The 17,249-nt window shown below is 37.9% G+C and overlaps 1 protein-coding gene across 7 annotated transcripts in view; it reads left to right on the top strand.

Moving 5' to 3' along the window:
- trim9 (tripartite motif containing 9) overlaps window positions 1–17,249 on the top strand; it is a 102,485-nt gene that overhangs the window by 72,708 nt on the left and 12,528 nt on the right. For 4 of the 7 annotated variants that reach the window (XM_072568693.1, XM_072568691.1, XM_072568692.1 and 1 more), the window contains one exon: window positions 13,042–13,345. In XM_072568693.1, coding sequence (XP_072424794.1) covers window positions 13,042–13,345 — 304 coding nt within the window. Of the gene's footprint in view, window positions 1–610; window positions 6,146–13,041; window positions 13,346–17,249 lie in introns of those variants that run through there. The other 3 variants (XM_072568694.1, XM_072568695.1, XM_072568696.1) reach the window with 3 other exon arrangements.

Raw genomic sequence — 17,249 nt, 5'->3', positions numbered from 1 at the left:
CATGCTGCAAAAACGCCAGTTGAAATTTAGAGAAATTAAAGATGTTTAAATTATCTGTTCAGAACAAAATGAACAGAAGCTTCACAATATAAAATTAACATGGGTACTGTTACCTATCGAACCAACATGCAATCACAACTTTGGTCCTGCCAGTTATGGGGCCGTCCAGCCTTTTGTGAGCACCAAACTGAACTTTCTTTATTGGTCTTGCAACAGCAAGATTTGAGTAACAAATACTCATAAGTCCAGTCCCAGATTTGCTAAGCATTTAATTCCATGCTAAATAACATAGCTAAATAATATTAACAACTGAAGAATACCATTCAAAATGCAAGTTAACAACACCATTATCCTGGAGTAGTGTCTGCCAAAGTAATTTTTTCTTGACTGTTGTCTAAGTTATGACTTTCGTCTGTTCTCTATCTGTTTTCCATTTGTATTCTTGGGAGCAAACAAATGTTTGAGGTTAACCAACCAAATGTTTATTTAAACAGCAGGCTGGCTCTTTTCATCACCTTTAAATTAAAGTAGCATGCTAACTCTTACACAAACAATACTGTCTTAAAATGCTTTCAAAACTATTCTTAAATGTTTGTATACCTTTGCCAAGACAGGGAAGGGAAGAAGGAGAAAATTCCAATAAAAAGAAAGTCAAAGGATCCCCACTCAGAGAAAAACAAAGCTGTGCTGCAGAATCACAATGGAGATGCAAACCCTGACCAACTAATTGATGGGAAGAAGGTGGATTTGCGGAGGTTAGCCCTGTTCTGCAGGTCAAGGCATCTTCCCTAGAGGACTGCAGCCCACCACGTATGACAACAGATTTATAACCAAGCTCAACACATATACCACCATCAGCAATGGGTGATGAAAAGAATTAAATGCAAATGTGCTGGAATTAAGTACTTTATGGCCAAAAGCTATACCACAGCGAAAGCAACAAGCAGATTAAAATGTCATATTTTATGCTGTTTGAATGCAGCCAAAACAAGGAACAGGTTTTCAAAAGCAGCCGGATAAAATGAAACTGAGATGATTGGCTTTGAAGCAAAATCAGAAAAGCCTGGTTTTCATTTGCATTTTTGTTGCCCCCTTTGAGGTCTGAAGGTTCTGAGCTTCGAGTCCTATTCTAGAGCCTTTAGCAAATAAATTGATGTTTAATCAGGCACAAAACTGTGGAGTGGTGACTCCCCTGATTAAATCCAGAATTAGAAGTATCAAGGCTGGTTTCCTGCCTAAAAGTCAATTGAGATCCATAAATGGTCACATAAGGGCCTCATTCTACCATTCCCAGTATGCATGTAGCTACTATCATGCGAGAAACCAGCAGGTATACCTGTGGTCTTTTTGTGAGGTGACCCTCTCCTACAAGGGTAGCCATGCTTATGAGAAAAACCTTGGAGGCAAGTGCTGCAAACTGATGAAGAGACTCATCTGTTCGTAATATTAACAATTTTTCCCCAACCACAAATAGGACTTCACTGACTGACTGCAATGTGCCTGCCAGACATCTTATAGCTCAGGCTCCCTGCAGTACCAGAACTGGACCATTCCCAATGGTACTGCCAGTATTAGAGAGCTATTAACCTCTCAGAAGTGTGATAACCATTTAGACTACGAGGACAACAAAGCTAACCAAATAAATTGCTCATATGTGCTAAAGTGTTGGATAAAAGCAAATTACTGCGGATGCTGGAATCTGGAACCAAAAGAGAAAATGCTGGAAAATCTCAGCAGGTCTGGCAGCATCTGTAAGAAGAGAAAAGAGCTGACGATTCGAGTCTAACTAACCCTTTGTCAAAGCTACTTTGATTTTCCAGCATTTTCTCTTTTGGTTTGTGCTAAAGTGTTGATTGGATGGGGGCTTGAAATGGATGTGGCAGCATTTCGTGGTTCTGCTTTTTCCACATTAAAACTGACTGAATTTCAAAAGTACTTCATTGACTGTCAAGTATTTAGGGACTTATTGATGTTATGAAAGACAATATATAAAATGCAAGAATTGGCAATGCACTCAGATCTTTGGTTGTGAATCTTCCTCAGTCCTTCAGTGACATGGGCATTTGAATTCCAGTGATTCCCCATGCCTGAGGCAAAATAGTAAGAGTCTGATCATGGATTAACTAGCTGCTGGCTGTAGCGTAGCAAATGACTACTGGTAGATGACTAACTGGCTTCTAGAATGATTGGGTAATTCCTGGTGCTGGCTACAAGCTGTCTGATTTATGGCTTTCGTTGACTGGTGGTGTATGATGGCTGACTGCATTTTGGCTTGTGGCAGATTGTTAGCTTCTGGTTACTGGCTGACTGGTTTTGGCTAGCTGTGAGCTGACTGCAGAGTGGCAGTTTAACTGAGTGTCTTAGTCTGTATGGCTTAGCTACTCATTGGATGAGCTCAATCATTGTAGGAGCATGTTTTTTTGTGTACATATTTTATGTATGTAAAAATGGATAGTCCAAAAAAAGTTGAAATTTTCAAATTAAAGTAAGCTTTCTGGAGAGTCTTGCCTCCAGAGTCCATACAGAAATCTAAGTTGCTTGTGTATGTAGAGTATTACATTTTTTAAAATTTGATGCACAACTACTGATTTCAAGTTCAAGATGATAATGTACATACGAGAAAGAGACAACTTTGTACATATGATTCCCAGAGCTTGCCACAACTTGGGGGTGTTTCCTCAACTTATGTTTAAGTCCTCTGCAGATTCTTTGATTGATCTGATCAACGGAACCCAATTATTATACACGATGACTACAGGATGTTAGATAACCAGCAAATTTTGGTCTTCTCCTGCCTGGCAATTCCTTACTTCCAATAAGCCTCTCTTCTGCCCCTCTCGAGAAAGTGTTTTCACAAGTTATATGTAAAAATAATGCTTGTTGACATTGGTCAGTTAATTGACAGTGGAGACATTTGTGGACTGTATCTTCGTGTCATCTTGAAAATAGCATACACACTTGAAGTAAGAAATGAAATAAGACAACTTTCATAAATATTCTGTCAAATAATCTTTGCATATGCAAAGCTTTCCAAAAGTATATCCACATGGTGTAACTACTCTAGGGTACTGCCACATGGATTTTAGTTTTTTTTCCTTGTGATGATAAAGGAAAAACTAATTTACAACATCTGGTGTTATGGACGCCCCTCAAATATATCAAAGAGATAGCCTAGGCCCTAATATTTAGTTTATTTAAAGGCAAGTGTAAGGTGCTGTATATCCAGATGTAATTTGATTAATTGCACTATGTGGCTTTAAGCAAAACATAGTTTATTCTTACCTTCTAATTAAAATGCAAACAAAACAAAGAAGAATTTGGAATACCTTAACTCTATTAGAAAACTTAACAGAATAATAGATTATTTAACTACTAAACAGCAACATCCCATAAACACCACTTTTGACAAAGGCAAATTCAGTAAAAGAGATTGTCTCACATGTAATTCTGGCAACAGAGAACTCCAGCTTTTAGTTATAGCAAAGAGAGACAGATGTAGCAGCTTTGACAATGAGCTTCCAAAAAAATCTAACATCCTCCAAAAGCTGAACTAAAACCTTGGTTCTGTGGGAACCTGATTTCACCTATTCAAGCTGCTTCTATTGTTCCAGCTTTTTCTAAAACCCCAAGCTTGTTTATTAGCTTGGAACAGACCACTCATAATCTCTGTCTCAACTTCATTTAAAAAAAAGAACAGGACAAAATACACCTCTCAAAGCCATAGTATTGTCACACTGGAAACCAAGTAAGATGGAAAGTTCTGCCATGGACTATGTTGATACTATGAGTGCTAGTCTACATGAGACGGTTTTTAACACTTATGCCAAAAAGAACAAAACTATGTTGTGAAGCAAACAGATCACTATGTAGTTGAGAGTGTGGTGCTGGAAAAGCACAACAGGTCAGGCAGCATCCGAGGAGCAGGAGAATTGACGTTTCAGACATAAGCCCTTCTGTATCCAGGTTACTACAGCCAGTGATTAAAACACAACTATGACAGACCCTAAAAATAGAAGTTAGATTAAAATCCTTTAACTAAGAAAGGCTACAACTAGCCATTGTAGGCTCCACAGTATTTATTGTGCATTGCGTTGCAATACAATATTGACATTTGGATGTTTAAATGGACTGACCAACATGCATTGTCCGAAAGCAAAAGCCAAGATTGTAAACCCAACTTTTTAAAACTTAATTTGCATGATATGGGTCTTGCTGGCTAGGCCAGCATTAATTGCTCATCCCTAATTGCCCAGAGGGTAGTTAAGAGTCAACCACCTTGCTGTGGTCCTGAAGTCACATACAGAATCATGAAATAGAATCCCTACAATGTGGAAGCAGGCCATTCAACTCATCGAGTCCACACCAACCCTCCAAGGATACCCACACAGCAACTCCCCAATCCCTGTAACCCTGTATTTCCTATGGCTAATCCACCTAGCCTGCCCATCCCTAGATACTATGGGCAATTTAGCATGGTCAATCCACCCAATCTGCACGTTTTTGGATTCTGAGAAGGAAACTGGAGCACCCAGAGGAAACCCACGCAGACATGGGAGAATGTGCAACTCCATATAGTCATCCAAGGGTAGAATTGAACCTGGGTCCCTGGCTATGAGGCAGCTGTGCTAACTATTGAGCCACCTTGCCACCAAGGTATTGATAAGATCAGGTAAAGATGACAGTTTCTTTCCCCAGAGGACATTAATGGAGCCAGATGGTTTTTTTCAGACATTCGATAATGGTTTCAGGATCATTACTAAATTCTTAATTTCAGATTTTTAAAATTGAATTCAAATTCCACCATTTATCATGGCAGGATTTGAACCCAGGCACCCACAACATTACTTGAGTTCTGGATTAAGAGTCCAACGACTAAACCCTAGACATTCCCCTCCCTATGTGTGCGTACACAAATAAATAAACAAACACGCACACTCAAAATTTGCCATCCCTACCTTATCTGATCTCTAGAATTTTGCTGTTTCAAACTATGCTACCTGCCCAGCCACTCCCATTCCAAGAACAAATTGCAAACAAAACACTATACATTCCTTGTTTTTGATTCTCCTGTGCTTTAGGAGTGCAAATTATGTTATATGACTTCCAAAAATGCTTAGGCATTTACACTATCCCATAGTATTGTTGCCTGTATGTGTTTGACTTGAAATGTTGTGACCAAATATAAAATAGCCTATGTCGCATCACTCAATAAATGCAATACCTGAAAAACACTGTCAATCTAAAGTATATCCTGAAAAGGGGATCTTTTATTTTATATCATTTACTTTCTGACATGTTATGCTCTTTTTTTAAAGATAGCATTTTGTTTCGGCTTTTCTTGGATACCAAATTTATCTGCCGTGTACTAGAATAATTCAAGTTTTGCATTGATTCTCATGCTTACGTTAAATCCAGAAGGTAAGCAGTAATTTCAGGATATAGAAGACAGACTATTCATGATTTTTACAATTAGGTTTTGCTGTTTATTTTTGTCAAAACTTTGTCACATTATTAATAGGCATCATAAGGTGAAACTGCAGGTTTTAACTACATTCCTCAGTGTTCACTTGTGAAATCATTACATGTTTTCATTGCTTAATAATTTTTTGTTTAAATTTTTTAAAGAGAAATATGAAGATGTTTAGAATATTTTTAATATCATTACTCTTAAAATGCATGGACAGTTGTTGTTGTTGCTACTAAGTTGTTATTGAACAGTAATCTACAGTCACTTTTCCAGTTCATATCATTGTTTGATTATAGAGACTGTTCTGAAAAAAGACTTATTTTATTCAAGAATAGTACTTATGCAAAGTAAAAGCTGTGGTCATGGTGTATATTGCATATGAAGGTGTTGTTATGATTTATTCTTTGCTATTGGCTTCATAAAACAAAAGCTATGTATTAGATGAGTTCCTTACAAAGAACTACTAAGTATATTTTTACGTAGCTGCACCGAGAGACTAAGCATGAATTCAACTGTTTTTGTTTCTAAAAGTGAGTAAAGTGAAAGATTGATTAATTGTTTTTTGTTTCGGCATGTAACCGTCAAGAAATTGTAAATGTATTTGCAACCTGTAAGTAAATCTGAAAATTAATCAATGTAGTTTGTTGGTCAAATAAATCATAAGAAACTAACTTCAAACATTGTAAAAATGAATATCCTTTACTGCAGTGTTACAGTAGAACATTTTATGCCATTATAATGTATACAATCGTTCTTATCAAATCTGTAAAGGTGAGGATAAATCATATTTAAAATTCCAGAGCTTAGACCATTGTCTGCTAAAGGCGTGGCCCTGAAAGATGGAGCAATGAAAATTGGAGATATGCAAGAAACAAACATTGTAGAAGCAAAGAAATATTCCAATGACAATTCAGGCTTACCTAACTGTTTGCCATTAATCATATGGGAGTATCCTGTGTAATGTTTTGTGACAGTATTGCATGTCTTTCTGAACTCTGGTACATACTGTCTACCACCTAGCTGTTCTCTCTGATCAGGGTAGAAATTGGGAACTAGAAATATTAAAATTGTATGATTTTCTCAGGTTAGTTTGAGGTTCATCATACAATATTTGAAGTGTTTTACTCCGATTTGTTTGATGTAAAATTGGTTGGTATAAACATTGGGTGCAAAAAATAATATTTAATGATTCAACAGAAGAAGGAAGAAGCTTTTCAAAATGATTTTAGCATTGGCTTGTGACAGAGCAGCAGTTTAAGCACTAACGACCTCTGGAGGCTTCTTGTCTTTTAGCTCTACAATGTGCAAATTGTTGATCCTCAGTTGCCACAAAACTCGTAGCTAAAATATGGTTGCATAACTTGCCAATAACTGCCTCCTTTACACTGTATACAAAGAAACTAACTATGGATTCAATTCCTGAAGAACAATATTTACTTTGTCTTTCTGAGCCAGTGTACTGATGGGAGGTTGGTAATCTGCCAGATTTCATCGTTTCATAGTAATAGAAGCAGGAGTAGGCTATTTGACCTGTTGAGCCTGCTCCGCAATTCATTAAGATTATGGCTGATCTATCCATCGCCTCAGCTCCTCCTGCCTGCATTATCCTCGTAACTTGAAATTCCCCTAATATGCAAAACCCCATCTAACTGTGTCTTAAATATATTAGTGAAGCTGCCTCTACTGCTTCCTTGGGCAGAGAATTCCGTAGATTCACTACTCTCTGGGGAAAGCCGTTTCCTCCTCATCTCTGTCCTAAATCTACTCCCCTTAAGCTCGAGGCCATGTCCCCTAGCCCTAGTCTCACCCACTAGCAGAAATAACTTGCTTGCCTCTATCTTACCTATCCCTTTCATAATTTTATATGTTTCATCTCCAAAGTCAACCTGGTGAACCACCTCTGTATCACTCAAAGCCAGTATATCCTTCCTCAAATAAGGAGACCAGAACAGCGCACAATACTTCAGATGCGGCCTCACCAACACCTTGTACATTTGCAGCAGAATCTCCCTGCTCTTATATTCAATCTCTCCAGCAATGAAAGCCAATGTTCTGTTTGCCTTCCTGGTTACCTGTTTCACCTGCAAATCAACTTTTAGTGATTCATGAACGAGCACGCCTAAGTCCCTCTGCACAACAGAATGCTGCAATCGTTCATCATTTAAATAATACTCTGACCTGCTATTTTTCCTTCCAAAGTAGATAACTTCACATTTACCAACATTGTACTCCCATCTTCCAGATCCTGGGTCACTCACTTAACCTATCTAAATCTCTCTGCAGACCCTCCACGTCCTCTGCACAGGCACCCTGGGGTGCATTCCATCAGGACCAGGGGATTTATATACCTTTAGCCCCTCAGATTTGCTCAACATTACCCCTTTAGTGATAACAATTGAATTGAGGTCCTCACCTCACATTGTATCCTTAACATCATTCTTTGGCATGTTAGACACATCTTCCATTGTGAAGACTGATATAAAATAATTATTCAAGGCCTCAGCCATTTTAGCATTAGCCGATATTAATTACCCTTACTCATCCTGCAAGGAACCTACGTCCACTTTAGCCCACCTTTTCCATTTTATATATTCATTAAAACTTTTCCTGCAGGCAAGATTTCTACAGATGGTGTCACATCAGTAAAGAAGCATTGTGTTCTGTTATAAATTTAATCTGTGGGTGGATTTTGCTGTTAAAACAGAGCATCTTTCAAACCTGATATTAAACTTATTCTGATAGCTGGTTGTAAAATGTACAGCTTATTGTCCTTTGCCCTTGTATCTATATGACTTAAAACCCAAGGAACTACTTGTGATATCAGGCATCAATGCCATGATTATTTTATTTGATTATGATTATTTTAGTTATGTGAATATTTATTTTAATTCCACTCAGTTAGTAGAATTCTAAGTTAAAGTTGGCTAATTTTAGCTGTGTTGTTACCTTCCAGCTCAGCGAGCAAAGTTTCGGTTTCAGACGATTTGCCACCATACTAGGTAACATCATCAGTGAGCCTCTGGATGAAGCATCGGTGGTATGGCCCACCTTTTATTTGTGTTTAGGTTTCCTTGGGTTGGTGACGTCATTTCTTGTGGTGACGTCATTTCTTGTGGTGACGTCATTTCCTGTTCTTTTTCTCAGGGTCGGTAAATGGGATTCAAGTCATTATGTTTGTTGATAGAGTTCCAGTTGGAATGCCATGCTTCAAGGAGTTCTCGCGTGTGTCTCTGTTTGGCTTGTCCTAGGATTTACTGCCTCCTGAGAAAAAGAACAGGAAATTATGTCACCGCAAGAAATGATGTTGCCACAGGAAATAACGTCACCAACCCAAGGAAGCCTAAACACATAAATAAAAAGTGGGCCATACCACAGTGCTTCATCCGGGGGCTCACTGATGATGTTACCTAGTATGGTGACAAATTGTCTGAAACTGAAACTTCCAGCTCAGCGAGCAAACCTACATCCAGAACCTCAACCTGAGCTATAAATCTTCTCAAAACTCACTGTGTTGTTAACAATTGAGTTCCAAGCTGACTTGGAACTATCTTGCTGTTCCTTCACTGTCACTGGGTCAAAATCCTAAACTTCCTTCTGAGCAGTATCGTAGGGTGTCCCCACATCCAAAAGACTGCAGCAATTCAGGAAAAGCTCACCACCACTTTCTCAATCCTAAGTAGGAATTGGCAATAAATGCTGGCTTAGCCTAGATCCCATGAACAAATAAAAAAATGTTAAATTGTTAAGCTGAAATGTAAGTCTTAAATATCTTTTGTGGCATAACATTTGTGATCAGTCACTTGCTTAATGAGACATAAAACTTAAGATAACTGTTTTGGAATCTAAAACATAAACTAACTGGAAGCATCTCAGCATAGAACTGTAAGACAGATGCAGCAGCGCAACACAAATTAGTGTTTTATGGTGAATCTGTAGGATTTCAGATTCACACCAGTAATTTACATGGTATTAGGAGAATCACAGTTAATGGATTGGTACTTTCGGAATAAAAAAAGCTAATTCCAAACAGAGCAACATTGGGAGATAAACTAATTTATTTGCTGTGGAAAATGTAAGGGTTTGTGGTGAGGAAAAATGAGAATACATAAAAGTGTATTCAGTATTCCTTGTTCTCATGTGGCTTGGTTAAAAAATATTTTTATTGATAATGAATCTTGTTAAGCACATTAAAATGTTTTACTACATTAAACGGGCAATGAAAATCTAAGTTGTTTCACTTTATACTTTCTATTGCGCATAAAAGTAGATAATTTGCTTATTGAGGAAAGAAATATCCTCCATTCTCATCCACACTCCTGGTATTCTGAGTTCCATGTGTGATTCTTTTCACTTCTTGTTCTCTCTCTCCATGTTGAGAAATGTAACATCTCTAGGGATTTTCAAGATACATCTAATTTTTAAGCTAATTTATATTCTATTACATGGCCTTATTTTACCCCCTCGCACTAGAAATACTGCCTTTGTATCATTTCAATTTCCTGGATTAGTCTAATTAGCCACCTTTTGTACAAAACTGATATATTTTTAATTTGTGGGCTTCAGATTTCTGTTTTGTATTCCATACGTTTTTACAAATATTTAATTCAAGTGTGAGATGTATGCTAAAACTTATAATACTAATTGTGGAAACAGCCTGTCATTCCATGTTATGTCAGTTTTAGAATACAAGGAAGGTCAAAATGATACTGATCTAAAACACCAAAATTAATCATAACATCTATAATTGTTACAACAAGGAAATGTGATCTGCCCTTTACAAAGCATCATATATTCTCCTTCATCATCTTGTCATTGTCATAAGCAAAAATCACTTGGACGAGCCAAAAAATCTCTTGAAGGAAGTGGTTTGCTGGAGAAAATAGTGTTTTTGCTTCATAATTCTAAGTCAATTATAGGAAGTAGTCAATAATTAAAGAAAATATGTAAAATATTTGACAACCTCTGGTCATAAAGTGTACATATTATGTTTATTTTGTGATATTCAGTTTAAACATTGTATATATATTGATGCAGTCTTTAGTAAAGGATTATCTCCATGAAATGTCATAATTCTGTGTATTGTGAAGTATTAGTCATATTTTCCGATTAAGCATAATGTGAGAACTTAGCTTTATGAGCTCTCAATTTTCTTTTAATGAAGACAGTATGTTCCTTTGTGATCATCTTCCCTGATCTAACCATGCCTAATTCTCATTGGCACTAACATTCCTGTCATATAGTTACCTGCTGAGGTGACTGTCAAGTCATCATTGGCACTGCAGTGGAGTTGAAAATTCCACCATACGGGGAAACGTCCATGCAGGTCCAATCAGTAAACATTTTGCCCTATTTCATCACATTTTGTGAAGAGGAAACTTGTAGAAACTTGTACAAAGAGGAAAAGGTCAAGGATAACTGGGGTATTCTAGAGGAAATTGGGCAGAGATAAGAATATGTATTTTTGCTAGCAATCCTGTGGCTGTAAAAATGGAGTCAAATGACAGCAGCTGTATAACAGAGAACACATGTTGGAATAGAATGGTGGACTTCGTCAAAGGCTGCAGAGGTGACAAGAAGGGATATATCATCACAATCCCAGCTACAAAAGATGCCATTTGAATAAAATAAAAATACTGCAAATACTAGAAATCTGAAACAAACTCAGAAAATATTTGAGAAACTCAGTGGATCTGACAGCATGTGTGGAGGAAAAAACTTAATAGTTTTGAGTCCATTGTGACTTTTCTTCAGAGTTCCCCTTGTGTTTGTTACAGAGCATCTCCTTTGTGGTTCTGGATAAAGCTGTTTCAGAATTATACCAGAGATGGGATAAAATATAGGCTGGTTAACCTGACATCGGTGATGGGGAAAATGCTGGAGTCAGTCATTAAGGATGTAATAACTAAGTATTTGGAAAGCGGTGACAAAATTGGTCCTAGTCAGCATGGATTCACTAAAGGGATATTACACTTGACAAATCTTCTGGACTTTTTTGAGGATGTGACCAGTAGAGTAGACAATGGTGAATCAGTAGATGTTGTGCATCTGGACTTTCAAAAGGCTTTTGACAAGGTTCCACACAGGAGATTTGTAAGGAAAATTAAAGCTATGATATCTGAGGTAATGTATTGACATTGATAGAGAACTGGTTGCCATGATGTGGAGGTGCTCGCGTTGGACTGGGGTGGATAAAGTTAAGAATCTCATGACACCAAGTTATAATACACCAGGTTTTTTGGAAGTACAAGCTTTTGGAGCGCTGCTCCTTCGTCCAAATAGCCTTGTTGGACTTATAACCTGGTGTTGTGTGATTTTTAAGTTAATCCTCTGAGGAATAGGCCTCAGCCAGAGGACTTTTGGAATCAGAAGCTTTGATTGGCCTGTAGCTTCTGGCAATCTGGGATGCCAATATTGAGGCATGTAATTCACTGACAGACCTGTCCAAACTTGCCAATAAGTTCTTGCTGAGCTGAGTGGGGACAGTTGTATTAATTTTATTGTTGATTGTGGGTGGTGCTTGCACCCATACTTTTTATAACCCCATTTCTACACTTCCCAGCCAGGGAATTCTTCCAGTGGACGTCTACCAGATCAGTGGACTAGATTGTAGGAAACTGGAATTCAGGAGTGTGACAATAGATTCAGTTGGAACAGAGGGAGTTATGACAAGAGAAGGATTATTAAATGGGGATTAGGAAAAGTGAAAGGCTGGGGTAGGGTGTGGGGATTGAAAGATCAGAGGTCAGGCAGGAAAGAGGCTGTTGGGAAAGTCAGAATGAAGGATGTTTGGAAATGTGGCAGGATACAGAAAGATAGACCCTAGATTGGAGGGATAGGGGCTCTGCATGGAGGAAGTTGGTGTGCAAAAAAGAATAAGAACATAACAGTAGATTTTTGACAATTTGGTCAAGAACTTTCTATGGGGCTAGTAGCTGGTAGATTGCAAAGACAGAAAGCTAATAGATAAGTTGTTGAGTTGATGGTTTTGAAACCAGGTTGGAATGCCACCTTCTTTGGGATGTCGACGTCAGGAACAAGACCAGCCTTTGTTGCTTTAATTGCCCTTATCAGCTTTTCTTTTATTTTTCTCCTGAGCATAGTGTTATTCATCCCTATGACTTCCTGTCATTCTGTCTGACTGGGCCCTATCTCTCCCACCTCCATAACCACTGCAAACCAGTGAGTACAAGGACAGTGCTGTTATGAAGAGTGCCAGGATTTTTGCACTTCAAGAATGAAAGACTGGCAATATGATTCCAAATCAGACGTGTGTGAAGTAATGAAAATATGTATGTGGTTGCTTTGATTATTTGTTAGGAAAATTAGAACAAAGACTACCATAATACTGGTTTCCTGTGCTCTTGCAATACCACTTTCGTCCTAGTAATAAGAAATGGCCTAAATTTACCTCCATAAAGGAAAGGTTCAATCTTGGTCTTTTGGTGGTTTTTAGTTTCTTTTAGAAGTGTGAGATTCTTGTTTTGTCAGATTGTATGCAAATTTACCAAAAGGTCTCTTGTCTTATTCTATATGATGTATTCATATTAAGTATAATATTCTATTTTCTTTTTCAGTTGCCTGGTTTGGTTTTGATTCAGGTTCAGCTCATCCTGACATTCTGTTCTCTAATGACAACCTCACTGTTACCTGCAACAGCTATGATGACAGAGTAGTACTAGGAAACACTGGATTTTCCCGAGGTATCCATTACTGGGAGCTGAGTATTGACCGCTATGACAACCATCCTGACCCTGCATTTGGTGTGGCCCGTATAGATGTCTTGAAAGATGTCATGTTAGGAAAGGATGATAAAGCCTGGGCAATGTATGTTGACAACAATCGAAGCTGGTTTATGCATAACAACTCTCACACTAACAGGTAAAGTGAAAAATGATGATTATTAAGCTATTCAATGCTGGACTCAACTGAAATTCCTTTGCATCAGAAAAACTGCATAATTTATCCTGCCTATTCAAACTTCACTATGTAAGCAAAAATTAGATACTCATTCTTTCCAGTTGATTTTTAACAAGTCTAATTGAAGAGTCCGTGAAATAATTCCATAGAGGCAGCATCCTGTCACCAAGTCACCCATTATTCACGTGTGGAAAGTCCTTGTCACTAATCCAGCTTCCTCAGAGCCACGTCTCAAGAGTGCACAAAACCTTTGACTTTCATGTTTATCTCTGTCAGCCAGAGAACCCTGACTGAGGCTGTTAATTTGGTCTAGTCAGGAAGTCAAGTTCTATGAGGTCCACCTGGCTGAACCCATTGCAATCATTGCAGTGACAGTCCCTCTTTGATCTTTTCTACATATCCTCCCTCCAATACTGATTAAGAGTGAGAATTTCAGTTCCTGTACACAAACTTGAGAATGTATTTTAACATGTTTAAGAGTTGTCTAGAAAAATTTGAAAAGTAGGATTGAAAAATTATCATTCAGCCCAGTAAAGCGCATTCCTTTAATATTATATATATATAATCACTGTGCACACATGTTGAATTACGTATTTTAAATTATCGACCAGTAGTTCAGAATTGAGTATTGCTAAAGAAATATATATTTGTTGAAGCGATTTGTTTTGCACGCATCAGGACTAAATAATAAATGCTAGATTAAAGGAAAAACAACATTGATACTGTATGAGATGACAGTGCTGATTGTAAATTGTCCTGATCAGTGCAAGATGAAAACTTTAACAATATGTGCCTTTTTTTCAGCAATAACATGTATTTCATTAATGATATGAAATACCCAATACTCATCAAGTCATTGCAAAATGTTTCTCATTCCAAAGAATTTGTTTTGAATTCTTTCCAGAGGTACAGTGGGTATATTAGAAAAGAGGTTAGGAAGATCTTGAACTGTTGAAATGGAAAAATGAAAAGAATAACTCAAATTATTTATCTATTAAAACACAATTTTGTAAAGTTCTGCTACAACCCACTTGTTGAGGATTCTAAAGCCACCTTGAGTTTATTTCTTTCTCTCATGACACCACACTGTTGCTAAAATATCAGGTTGCTTATCTAACAATCAAAACTAGATGAGCAGAAATATCCTCCAATTAAATAATGGGACAGCTCAAGATGCTGCTTTTGACCCCTGCTCCTGATTGTCACATATGATTGCAAGATTAGCTACAGACCTTACATTTGTGCCATCACTAAGTCTGCCTATTTCCACTTCTGTAACCATGCCCTACTTTGGCCCTGTCTCAGTTTGTCTGCTTCTGAACATCTTGTGCCTTTGTAATCTCTAGAGTGGACTTTTCCAATCTGCTACTGGCTGGTCTTTCACAGTCTACACTCAGTAAGCTTGTGGCTACCTAAATCTCTGTGGTCATCATTTTAACTGCCTGAGATTTATTTCCTTATCATTCCTCTACGCTAAGTCCTAGTAAAACAGTATCTTGATTTTAAAATTCTGATCATTATTTTAAATTCCTTCACCAACTTGCTCCAGTATATCTATATTGCCTCCTTAAGCCCCATAACTTAAGAGATATTCAGCTGCATAGTTCCAAAGCTAGGAATAACCTTCCTACAGCTCTTCTCTCCCCACCTCCCAAACACACACACACACAAGTCCTCCTTTACGATTCAATGACATCTGTGCTTCTGGTCATCTGACCAAATGCCTGATGTAGTTCAGTTTCCTATTTTGTTTTATTATGTTCCTATGGTTCAACCAGCTGAGGGGGGATCACAGCTGGTCTTTTTTTTCAAAATCCTATTACAATCAGTTGCAACAAATGTCTTCTTTTTTCCCCTTTAGCACAGAGCTAACACGCTTTAATTAAATTTAGTAAGCCAGATCAAAAATGAAGGGGAATCATTTCCAAGGTATCATTGAAGAAAGAGAATGCAGTTTTATTACCTGAAAGTAAAAAGGTAAAATGTGACAGCAAACACAAAAACACAGTTTACAAAGTAATGGGCATGGTGGGGGCAGGTATTTGGTACAGATAACAGGTAAAGGCAGTTGCAATTTGGTTTAGAGTCTTTGTGAGGTAAGAATAAAAAGACCTGAGTCCAACTGTTCAGCTGTGATTTTATTTTCTCCATAATAATAAAACTGCAGGTGTCTCAAAATCCTATCCTAATTGAATCATTGCTATTATCTCAAGTTCTTTTTAATCAGCTAGTGTCTGAACTTGAGGTTTAAAGAGAGGCTTTCAGTTCTTGTTCAAAAATCTCTTCTTCCTTGTCTCTCTCCTATTGCTCAGAATCCAATTGCAATCAGTCGCAATAAACATGTTATTTTCCAGTTTTAGCACAGAGCTTGACAAGCTTCAATTAAACTTAGTTCTCCAGGTCAAAAATGAAGAGTCAATTCCAAGGTGTTATTGAATGAAAGAAAATGCTCATTCAAACTTGATAACAGTCCATCTTTATTTTCCTGAGTCTGCTGTTGGCTTTCCCAAGCTGAGTACTCTGCATATAACCTTTCATCCCAATGTAAAGTTTCCGGAAAGATCTGAATAAACTGGAAGATATGCATTGAGTTTCAATGTTCTTTTCAGGGTGCCCCTGTTTATTGATGGGCTCCTGAGCTTGGCTCAACCTATTCAGGAGATTACACCATCTGTTTTAGCTAAAGATTTGTCCTTTTTAAATTTAAGTCCATGAAATTTTCTGGTATTTTAAAGTCAAATTGTGAAAGTTAATTGATGATCCACACAGTGAGAGGGACACACACACACACACACACACACATGGACGTGCACACAGTGAGAGGGACACACACACACACACACACACACACGCGGACGGACGTGCACACAGCGAGAGGGACACACAAGTGCCGTGAGATGTTTCATTAGATCATTGGTGCTATGTATACATAGTTGGTTTCCTTCTCGGCACTTATTAAACTAACTTTTAATTATGTAACTCTATTTATGAATTGTAATCTTACCAGAGTTAACTGTACAATCTTAAATCCCAACACTTCAGGCAGCGTCTGGGCAGATAAATTGTTATTGGGAGGACACTTGATGCAGTGCTGATGAAGAGTTATTGACTAGAAACATTCTCTACAGATGCTAGCTGATCCACTGAGTATTTACAGTATTTTATGTTTAATCTTTAGCATGTATCAAAATATCAGTGTAATATTGATGTTGCTGGACTAATAATCAAGTTGACCTACAAATGTTCTGAGGAAATGGGGTCAAATCCTAGCTGGAATGGCACAATGGCTCAGTGGTTAGCACTGATGCCTGATAGCACCAGGGGCTTGGGTTTGATTCTTCAGGCAACTATGTTGAGTTGCACATTCTGGCCATGTCTGTGTGGGTTTCTTCCAGGTGCTCTGGTTTCCTCTCTGTCCAAAAATGCTCAGGTTATGTGGATTGGCTATGGGAAATAGGGAGTTACAGAGATAGGGTAGGAGGATGTGTCTGGTTGGGATGCTCTTTGGAGGGTCAGTATGGATTTGATGGGCTGAATGGCCTGCTTCAACACTGTAAGGATTCTATGATTCTAGCTTGACAGCTGGTGGAATTTGAAATTAGAAAAAAATCTAGAATTGCAAAACTAGACTAGTTATAGTGTTCATTAAGCTGGTATTGATTATTACTAAAAACCTATCTGGTTCACTGATGTCCTTAAAGCAAGAAAATACCCAGACCCATTCTGGCCTACATGTAACTACAGACTTGATACAATGTGGTTGACCCTTAACTAGGTTCTGAAATGCCTTGCAAGCTACTAAATTCAGGGGTAATTAGAGATGTGCAACAAATGCTGGCCTTGTCAGCAACACCCATATCCCTTG

The sequence above is a fragment of the Chiloscyllium punctatum genome, chromosome 4 (assembly GCF_047496795.1).
Source record: "Chiloscyllium punctatum isolate Juve2018m chromosome 4, sChiPun1.3, whole genome shotgun sequence".
Taxonomy (NCBI): Eukaryota; Metazoa; Chordata; class Chondrichthyes; order Orectolobiformes; family Hemiscylliidae; genus Chiloscyllium; species Chiloscyllium punctatum.
Note: the sequence above shows the minus strand (reverse complement) of the source record. Positions and strands in the feature narration are given on the sequence as shown.